The 10,913-nt window shown below is 40.2% G+C and overlaps 1 protein-coding gene across 1 annotated transcript; it reads right to left on the reverse strand.

Annotated features, from left to right (window-relative positions):
• Positions 1-4,684: 4,684 nt before the first annotated feature.
• On the reverse strand, positions 4,685-6,539 carry LOC115022055 (lymphotactin-like). Its single transcript, XM_029452866.1, has 3 exons — positions 6,180-6,539; positions 5,958-6,072; positions 4,685-5,396 (listed from the first exon to the last, which is right to left on the reverse strand). The coding sequence occupies exons 1-3, from the start codon at positions 6,244-6,246 to the stop codon at positions 4,943-4,945; spliced, it is 636 nt and encodes a 211-aa protein (XP_029308726.1). The 5' UTR covers positions 6,247-6,539; the 3' UTR covers positions 4,685-4,942.
• Between the last annotated feature and the right edge of the window lie 4,374 nt (positions 6,540-10,913).

Below are 10,913 nucleotides of genomic sequence, written 5' to 3' on the forward strand. Positions count from 1 at the left end.
CTCTCCAGTGCACTACATATACAAAACACACACACACACACAAACACACACACACACACACACACACACACACACACACACACACACACACACACACACACACACACACACACACACACACACACACACAGACTTGCAAGTCATGTCACGAGAGTCACACATTGTATTAAATGACTGTATTTGTCTGTGTTCTGAGTAAACTATTTCCCCCAACTCCATAAATGGCTCTTCCTAGTATGTTATAAAAGTAAGTAAGGGGCTTGGCCCTGGTTAAGAGGTGCAGAAGCTCTCATAATGCATCACAGGGTTTCCTCAGATCAACTTTAATGCTGTACCATCTTCCTTTAAATGAAATTAAATACTTTAAAGACTCTTTTGACTGACATTTTCCCCTTTATCTATTGATTTGAATAATCGTATGGAATGATGATACAGAAGGGCCACTAATCTCCATAGTTCTTACAGGTGAGTTTCAAACCTGTATTAATAGATTTGTTTGCAACATGGGGGCAGCACAATAAGCTGTAAACACTACATTGACATATTATCACCTTATAAAGTTAACATGTCAAACATAACTGTTGTTATTCTGTTGCTAAATGTTATCAGCTGATTAAATGGTGCCACATGTTATCAGAGGTTATCATCGCAACCATAGAAATTATGACAGGAGCAAAGGCGGAAGTCATCTATTATAGATGCTTGAATCTTTGTTAGATGTATGGTAATGGCGTACCAAGCTGTGAATGGATCAGGCCCTTCCTACATCCAGGCCATGGTTAAACCATACATCCCAGCTCGCTCACTTCCCTCTGCATTGGCCAATCGTCTCACTACTCCCTCACTGCGAGTGAGACTCAGATTCCCCTCAACAAAAACCCGCCTGTTTGCTATCCTGGCTCCAAAATGGTGGAACGAGCTCCCCATTGATATCAGGTCAGCAGAAAGTCTTCACATCTTCCGTCGCAGACTAAAAACCCACCTGTTTCGACGGCACCTCGGCCAATAATAAAATAATTTCTGGATGTAGCACTTAAATTGGTTTGGCTTAATTGAAGCTAATGTAATGTAACATAGTATAAAGACTGAAACTCGTGGGGGGTGATAAAACATAGGCCTCTAATCCAGGATATCAGGGTTTGCATCGTGTGTGAAACCAGCAATTCACTTTCACTTTACAAAAGTTGTTTTGTTTGTTTTCAAAATGTTATGTTTCATTACGTTAAGTTTTACTCTCACTTTTACAATGTAGTAGGTGGAGTTTAGCCTGTCGCATTAGATGGTAGCGATTATCACGGATAACGCACATTTAATCGGCTGATAACATTCACACAAGGAGCAGCATTCATTGCATTAACCTGATGAATGTAAGTCCAATATTCTTTCTTGTTTCAGCTCTGTTTAGGTCTGCTGAAGGAAATACCTGGCTCTGTCGTTGTTAAATGCTCCACTATGTTCACCACTATGTGCGCCCAAAGCGAGAGTGGTGTCCGGATACTCGGCAGTAAGTCGGACTCGTTCCCAGTGAATGTTGGCCTCCGCCAGGGCTGCGCTTTATCACCAATCTTGTTGTGATTTTCATGGACAGGATATCGAGGCGTAGTCGTGGAGGAGAGGGGTTGCAGTTCGGTGGCCTGAGGATCTCATCGCTGCTCTTTGCAGATGATGTAGTCCTTATGGCATCATCGGTCTGTGACCTTCAATAGTCACTGGATCGGTTTGCAGCAGAGTGTGAAGCGGTTGGGATCAGCACCTCAAAATTTGAGGCCATGGTTCTCAGCAGGAAACCGGTGGATTGCCTACTCCGGGTAGGGAATGAGCCCTTACCCCAAGTGAAGGAGTTCAAGTACCTCGGGGTCTTGTTCGCGAGTGAGGGCACGATGGAGCGAGAGATTGGCCGGAGAATCGGAGCAGCGGGGGCGGTATTACATTCGCTTTTGGATGTTCACCAGCCAGGCTCCAACCAACTGTCTGCTCTTATAGCATAAAGTGTGATGTTTTTATCAGAGTAAAATGGGTAGATGAGAGCTGTGAGAGTGAACCAAAACATTAAAGTTGTGCTGTAAAACCAAAACAATGAGCTGAAAGATGCAAAATGAAGGGAACTGCAGAGTCGGGTGATGATTATCTATGGATTCATCACTTCTAGCATCACCTTTCACATAATTACACATCGTAACGTTATTGTTAATATAAACTATTTGATTCGAGCAACAGTTGTAAGTATTCTTAGAAGTTAACATTTGCTTGTATGTTTTGTATGTCGTCGTACATGCCCAGCATTGCATTGTGTTTATCTTATTCTTAGAAGAGAGGAAACAGTCTCGATAAAACGCTTCTACTGAATCAGGCCACAATAACAATGCACTCGCACAGACACTTTTTCAACTAAGCATTCAGGATGTGGCAGTTGTGGCATCAAACACACCCCTGACATAGAAAGGAAATAATATCATAAATATCACACACATACGTGCATCACTATTAGACACCAGGCCCTGATATACAAGCCTTTTCTATTTTCAATGTTTTACTAGTTTGCACTAGAAGGATGATGTGAATGTGATTTCTTTACTGCATGTAATTATTATTATTATTATTATTATTATTTAGCAAATGACAAAAGTGATGTTGATGATTATTTGTAGGTTTAGACTCCATTAGAGGAATGGTACAAAGTAATATATTTATTTTGAAATATAAAAATACATGTTGCAGTACTTGTCACTACATTTCTCTGAGCACAATTTGTTCTTGACTTTGACCTTAAGTTCTGTGGGTTAGCTGTGGTATTTTGTGTGCGTCACAGTAGGTTGAAAAGATCGTTTGATATGTGGGCATAACAGAGATTCTCAATTTGACCATGCTCAATAAACATTTACATTTATGAGAGTATGTAGCATTTTCCTGTATACCTTAATGACAAATGACCAACATTATCACAGCAATCTTCTCTTTGGTCTACTCATCCATCTGGTTGGGATGGAGTCTGGGCAGCGAACAGGACAAAGACAGTCTGGACTTCAACGATCATAAAACTTGTCCCATCCCACGTTAGGAATCGGCCAATCATTGCAGGCCCCTGACACCAGAGCAGTTTTTGACCCCATGCCATCCCAGTCACAAACAGTAAGATGCAGTCACCCTGCAATGACCAAATGTCAAAACCACATTTGTGTTTGTTCCACATTATATCGCACTGTAAAGATAAAGCAAGTATTGTGTGCAATAGATACATTATATAAATGCATGATACCCTTTTTAAGCTTTGTCTATGTAATATATTCTACCTCCCAACAACATTTATAATTCTTTCCACAATTAACCATATGAATTGTATTTGTATAGAGTTAATGTATGTGTGTGTGTCCAGCTGTTGTTGTTATGTTTTCACGTACATAACAACTGTCTCTATGCTGTTCTTCTGTGTGTAGATGTGTTATCTCTGTTTAGCTGAATGCCGGTTTCCTTCCTGTACATTTGTTATTTGCCGTACTACTGAGAACAGGTTCTTAGAACCAATGCTGTTTCACACTACGTTCCATTTGTTCATAATAAAAGCATTACATCTGCTCAAGAAGACTTTATTGGCAGTTGAGTGGAAAAAGTGAAATGTACGCTCTTTTGATAGACATACACACATTTATAACAACAAGGTATGATCAACACATATTTAAATATATATTGCGTATTTTATCATAGATACAATAATGAATAAAGGTCTGTCTTTGTGTCAGGTTTGTTTAATATTCATACAGTATAGCAGGACGAGTCCAATTGGAAAGAGTAATGTTTGCTGACTGTGGCAACTTTGATTTGTCTTGTGATCCCTCACGCACGTTTTCTCTGCCGCTTCCTTCCTCCCCTGGCCTTCTTCCTCTGGCGTCTCCTTCCATTCCTTCCTTTGTTCTGTAGTCCTTTTTCATTCTTTGCCTTCACTTGCTATCTTTTTTATTTTCTCCATATTGACTTTCAGAATGGTTTTCTTTTGTCAGAGCAAATCCTGTTTCCACGCTTCGTCACACATCTGCATTTGGTCATGATCTATTAATGGCATTGTATATATGTAATGTTTTATGGAGTACATGTGGATATTGAGATATGGCTTAATTCTGTACAGTATGAATTTACAGGAAAACTTACACTACGGCTGTGATTCGAACCGACACCTTCCAACTGAATGGTATAATTCTGAATGTGTTTGAGTGAGACTGTTGTTAGAGCGTTAGACCAAAAGGGACAACAGCTGGATATCGGTCTATGGGCTAAACAAGACAGACCTATAGAAAAAAAATTACTTTTCATTTTACCCTGCAAAATGCTCAAACCATACAATCAATTAAAATCGCTGATATTGTTTTGTAGTACTCACTTGCATGGACCGTGCTCATCCATGTGGTGAAGCAGAGAAGAGCGACTAACACCAGGCTGAATCTCATTTTATGGCTTTGTCCTTCAATTGTTGAGTTCAGTATCTCTCTGCACAAATAAACACTATCTGAATCACTCACACATAATCTTGCTGCTTGCTTGAGTAGTTATCAAATCAATGAATCAGCTCAAACAGCAGGTGGGACATGTACGTTTATGTCTAAAACACAATCCCCTCTCACACGTATCATGATATGAGGGTACAACAGAAATTAAATGTATTGTTTCATTTGTTCACAACAAAAACATCATATTTGCACAAAAACACTTTATTGTGAATTGACTGGAAAAGGTCAAAGTTATGCTTTTTTACATACATGCATTTATGATAAGATAGTAGGATAAACATATATTTAAATATATTTTGCATATTTAATCATAGATATAATAATATTTAAAGGTCTTTCTTTGTTTCAGGTTTGTTTGATATTCATGCAGTATACCAGGACGAGTCCAATTGGAAAGAGTAATGTTTGCTGACTGTGGTAACTTTGATTTGTCTTGTGATTCCTCACGCACGTTTTCTCTGCCTCTTCCTTCCTCCCCTGGCCCTCTTCCTCTCGCGTCTCCTTCTTTTTCTGACTTTCTTCTGCGGTGCGTTTTTTGATGTTGTGGACACTGATGATGTTGTGGACACTGCTGGTGTGGTGGACACTGCTGGTGTTGTGGACACTGATGATGTTGTGGACACTGCTGGTGTTGTGGACACTGCTGGTGTTGTGGACACTGCTGGTGTTGTGGACACTGATGATGTTGTGGACACTGCTGGTGTTGTGGACACTGCTGGTGTTGTGGACACTGCTGGTGTTGTGGACACTGCTGGTGTGATGTTGATAGTTGATCCTTCTTCATTCTGTCCCTTCTTTTGCAATGCTTTTTTTTTATTCTCCACCTCCAGCATGGCATGTTTTACCCAGGCATTGTCAGGGTCGGAGCAAATCCTCTTTCCACTTTTTGTCTGAAACCTGTAATTGATCGTGATCTGTTAATGGTATCGTAATGCTTTTTTTTTTTTTAATTTACAAATAATTTCTTAAAGGGGTAGTTCATCCAAGTTAGAACAAAAGCTAGTTTTCTCACTTACCTTTAGTGGAATCTAGCCATGCAAATATTTTGTCAAGTTCGGAAATATCTAAACTTAATGCACTGAAAATTTAAAAAATGCAACAGCAGCATTTTTGCAGAAAGGCTCCCTGTTATTCTGAATAATCTATAGTTATGTGAACCAGTAGAAAGTTGTTCCAAAGAAAAAAGTTGATTTTCAGATTACCCGCAATGATGGATTTACTTTCCGAATATTCTATTCACCACTATTGCAATGAAGAGGTAACATTTTACAGACAGATACTGTGTCTGCATGGCTACATACCATTAGAGGAAAGCAAGGAAATAGGATTTGTTGTTGTTGTTTGTTTGTAATTTGGGTGAACCTGCCCTTTAGAAAAATATTGTACATGTGGATATTTTGAGAAGGAAGTTGAGATAAGGCTTAATTCTAAACAGTGTGAATGTGCAGGAACACTTACACTATGGCTTTAACTGGACAGACGACTTCAGACTGATTGGTGTAACTCAGAATTCTTTTATGTTGGACTTTGGTGGTGGACCATTGGAGACAACACGTGGACACCGGACCATGGGCTAAACAAGACAGACATCGAGAAAGATTAAGTACCCTTAATTGAACCCTGCCAAACACTCAGACCATACACTCAATCAAAAATCCTGAACGTTTTTGTGGTACTCACTTGCATGGACCGTGCTCATCCATGTGGTGAAGCAGAGAAGAGCGGCGAACACCTGGCTGAATCTCATCTTCTGGCTTTGTTCTTCTATTGTTTGAGTTCAGTAACTCTCAGCACAAACGTACACGATCTGAATCACTCACAGAAGATAATCTTGCTGCTTGCTCGAGTCGTTATCAAAGCAATGAATCCAGACAGTCTTGCTCACACAGCAGGGGTTGCGTGGACGTTCATACCTTTTCCAATTATCAAACTTCTCTCTGTCTTTCTGATCATACAAGTTTTAAATTTGGCTCTTATAAAACACAAGCCCCTTCCGCCTCTCCCCCATCTTCACACCCCTAACCCGTCACCATGGAGAATTACAGCTGTGGCCGCACAGTGGGGAGAGGAAAGAATGAGTTCATCTTTCACAAGCCCATTTTGCAAGATTAGCATTTACCACAGTCCTTCCCACAAACAAGTACACAACTCTAGCATCACTCAGAAGTACAAACATTCAGAGACCTACAGCATTTGTATACACACACACACACACACACACACACACACACACACACACACACACACACACACACACACACACACACACACACACACACACACATCACTTTCCTTTACACTCACTGTGAAAGCCACAAGCTGCTACTTTAAGAGTCAATGATGGTATGAAAAGTTTGGTTGCTGAAAGGAGCATTGAATTATTTTACTATTATTATTTTATTAATTATTTTAAATGTTAGATTAGGTCTGGGGAGATTTCTTGTAGTTAATTAGTTAGATGAATCATATGTAAATTATATTTTCTTATCAGAAATTCTTACCAGGTTTAACTTTTAGTTGTGAACCGCAGACACATCCAGGACTGTGACCTTCTCACCTAACGGCCCTGTACACCAACGGTATGCTCACACAGGAGGTTGAAATTATTTTTAGCTCTTTTTTAAGACTATATGGGTGTAGAGGCTGTTTAGCTGACATCCGCCTGAGTGTTAGGATTCATATCAGCATTTACAACTATGACATTTCCAACAAGTGGACTTCAGTGAGCTTTGACATTTGACATTAACCAGAGAAGCCTTTGATGATAGAGCTAGAGTATTTTTGAATGGCGACAGTTTTATTTTTACAGCTGACTTGAACTACCAGGAGGAACGGGTTAAAACACATATGAAATATGAAAAAAATAATAAAATATTATTGAAAAGCACATTTATATAGTAGTATAAGGGCACACATTATTATGTATTATGTATACAGAAGCAGGCATTTGTCAATCTCCAAGTTTTAACACAGCATTTAACCAGCCATAAAGCCAGGCAGAATAAATGGACTCAATTTAAAGCTTAAAATGAGAAAGAGAGGATGTATTGAGTGACAGACTGAAAAGGAGTGAAAGTGAAAGTGATACACGGTGAGGGCAATAATGTACAAAGATGCAGAGAGATAAACGGCAACACAAAGAGGATCCTTTGAAATCCTTTGAAGAAAGAGTTGAAGGGATACTGAGACACAACAGGTGTGAATCACAGAAAAACAGAGGAGGAGAACCTGAAACCTACAGTATGTATCTGGGCCCTGCGGTACATTTCAGCCAGAACATCATTATACCAGTTCAACAACGACTGCAAAAATAAACACCTGATTTGCCATTCACCTGCTGTCAGGATGGAAAGCTAATGTTAGCTTCATGCCCTTGAATCCTTCAGTCAACAACAGCAAATCCCAAGGCACACCAACGCCTGTCGTTCAAAATGTCCAGTCATTAAAATCAATGTAACTTGGCTGGTGTGATGCCGCTACCAAGTGAATAATGCATATAAATACACACATTTAAGAAAAATACTTCATACACAAACCCACATGCAAGCATGCACACTCGTAATGACCTGCATACACATTTGCACATTTCTGATCCCAGCCTCATCATTATCATCCCTGTGGCAACCTGTTTGTCAGAGGAGAAATGCCTCGCTGGATTATTCGTTCCTTATTAGTTGTTCTCCTGAGCAGCAGCCGGGGCTGTTGGTTGGCCGACAGCGTAGCTGATAGGTATTAGTCTCCTGATAAAGCAAGAGAGTGGAACGTAGCATCGCAGGAAATTACAATCAATACTGACTCTCATATCCTTATCCGAAATCGACCACAAATGGGAATGAGAAGCACATTGCACCCCCTACGCACGCACACAAGGGCACGCTTAATACCTATTTACATATTTATGCATGTTAACACAGTGATACACACAGTTAAAGGCTGCATTCAATATGGTTATTGTTTTACAGAACCCCACATGTAACCATGCACAGAGGTAAGTGAGAAAAGGTATAAGGAAACCTCGTCTGCCTCAAACCACAACTTTCTGATCACATCCTCTTGCATGACTCACACACCCATGCACTCTTCCATGCAAGTCTATTATAGTAGGTATGGGGCTTTTTGGACCACATATGATATGAAACACAAACACTAGTTGGTGCGTCGCTCAAAGCAAACACACACGCACCTGCAGGCAAAGACACAATGTGAGTGGCATGTCGCAACAAGAGCATTAATTAAAAAAGTGTCTCATCAGATATATTCGGCCGTGTCTGCTCTCTCTCTTCAATAAAGCTCCGTTCCAGACAGATCAGGGTCCAATTTGATCCTTTATCCAACACTGAGGAATCTTATTGATTCATTTTTGGAAGATAAAGATATGTGATTCTATCTCCTTCTTTTTTGAATTATAATAATCAGACAATCTGATTAAGTCCCTCCCTCTCCTTCCTGGCTGTGTACACACGCATTGATAAGTTCATCTCGAGTAAGAAAAACAGCCAGAAAACTTCTATAAAGGCCAGGTATGCTGTAACAAAGAACTATGTGTCTGGGTTTGAGTCTGGAAGACGCTGGTGCCTCAATGGACGGCTGTCTGGGGATGGACTGCTGTAAAGAGCACTGCACTTCAGGTCATCTTTAGAGCAAGAGAAGTGTTGAGAAGAGCAGAGATGCTTTTGATATGTAACAGTGGAGCCATACACGCCGATCAATACGTCGACCTTTCTTAGACTGATTGCATGATGTTCTGCTTTGCCCCCAGCACCAGCACCCACCAGAGGTCCATCAACCATCAAGCATTGTTATTCTCTGTTTCTGCAGGTCAGCTATTGCCAGTTCTCTTCTGGTGCCTTGCTCTTTTATTGTACCTCAGGACTTTTATTGCATTGTGCTCTTTTTGTTTTTATATCTGTCTCTGTCTTCTTTACGCACACACGCACACACACGCACACACACACACACACACACACACACACACACACACACACACACACACACACACACACACTGTCTAAATGAAGCCAGTGAGAGGTTGATCCTTAACAAATGACGGTCATTGAAACAATCCCCAGGGCCTCTAAGGATGGAGCTTGTATATTTCTGTTCAATACCAGGGGATGAACAGAAATCCCTCTTGGAGTTGAGAAATGTCATTTACTTTTCAATTATTATTTCAATTAACAAAATCATTCCCAATTCATTTCCTGAAACCGGAGTCGAAATGAAACTGACCTCCTGCCCCGGTATCAATCTCGTTGCCATTGACCCCTCCACCAAAAGCTTAAATTGTAGATCAACCGTCCATTTAGGGAACGCGTCAATAATCGACCCAAACCAGTGGCTGTATTACCATAGACATTAGCATAGTAAGAGTGACTGACCCATCCTGCGCCTCAGGCTCATGGTCCAGAGACTAAGTCCAATCAATAAACGCTTTAATTATAGCGGCGTTCGGCCCGCAGCTCTTCACGGTTGGTAGACGCGCAATGCCACAGCTGATCCAGCATGATTATTTCAGACAGAGTGGGTTTTCACCGCCTCAGTAACTTGTCTCTTTTGGCCAGTGCTATTATAGACAGCAAATTGTCAACTCCCTCTCCTTAGATTTGCTAAAATGGGTCGATTAGCACAGAGGTGATGGCCACTTTTTCTATTGTGTTGCTGCTTTGTGCTGTTAGTGTGGATCGGGCCCATACTTTCTTTTGTAAAAAGTACTACAATGCTTTGTGTTTATGTTTGTTTTAGTTAATTTCATTTATATAAGTATTTAAACGTTAGAAGGTGTAATAGTGGAGATTAAACTGCCAATAGCAGAATAATAAGAATAAGAATAGGAAGGTTCAATTAGGAAACCAGTCAGAGAAATGTGAGCTGCAAGTACTTAAGTTAGGCTTTTGGATTGTATCATACAACCAGAAGTCAGAGGAAGATTTTGTTCTTTCTCAACAAAAGCGCTATCTGAGAATTCATTATTTACCACACTAAGCAGATATTCTTGATTTCCATTACAATTACAATTAATATGTTTTATATTCACACTTGTGAATTTGTCTGTCCTACAGAAGTATACTTAATTGCATGTAGTTTAGATTTGTGTGTATGTGAAACATGGATGTGGATGGTCCATCCCAGTTTTCTGTATTTGTATGTACAGGTGATACTTGAAAGGTGGGATAAACCCTTCAAGCCAAGGGTCATGAAAGAGGCAAAACACTTTTCAATCATTACGTGCTCTCATCAAATGATTTCAGCCCATTCCTACAAAATGGTCTCTTCACTGTTATATTTTGTGTTTCATGCGGCATCATTGATGACCATCTAAGAGGGTCAGCAGCTGTATCCACACCATTTATATCAAAGAGGATAGGCTAAATAACAGAAACATGAAATACAGTTCAACAGCACCACAAATGACGT

The sequence above is a fragment of the Cottoperca gobio genome, chromosome 17, assembly GCF_900634415.1.
Source record: "Cottoperca gobio chromosome 17, fCotGob3.1, whole genome shotgun sequence".
Lineage (NCBI taxonomy): Eukaryota > Metazoa > Chordata > Actinopteri > Perciformes > Bovichtidae > Cottoperca > Cottoperca gobio.

What these genes read in the sequence shown, in the direction of transcription:
- LOC115022055 (XM_029452866.1), bottom strand. Translation starts at nt 6,246, where the DNA reads ATGAGATTCAGCCAGGTGTTCGCCGCTCTTCTCTGCTTCACCACATGG. An exon ending in GATGAGCACGGTCCATGCAA is followed by an intron (nt 6,073 to 6,179) that starts GTGAGTACCACA and finishes TGTCTTGTTTAG; the next exon opens with CCCATGGTCCGGTGTCCACG. An exon ending in TGTCCAGTTAAAGCCATAGT is followed by an intron (nt 5,397 to 5,957) that starts GTAAGTGTTCCT and finishes GATCAATTACAG; the next exon opens with GTTTCAGACAAAAAGTGGAA.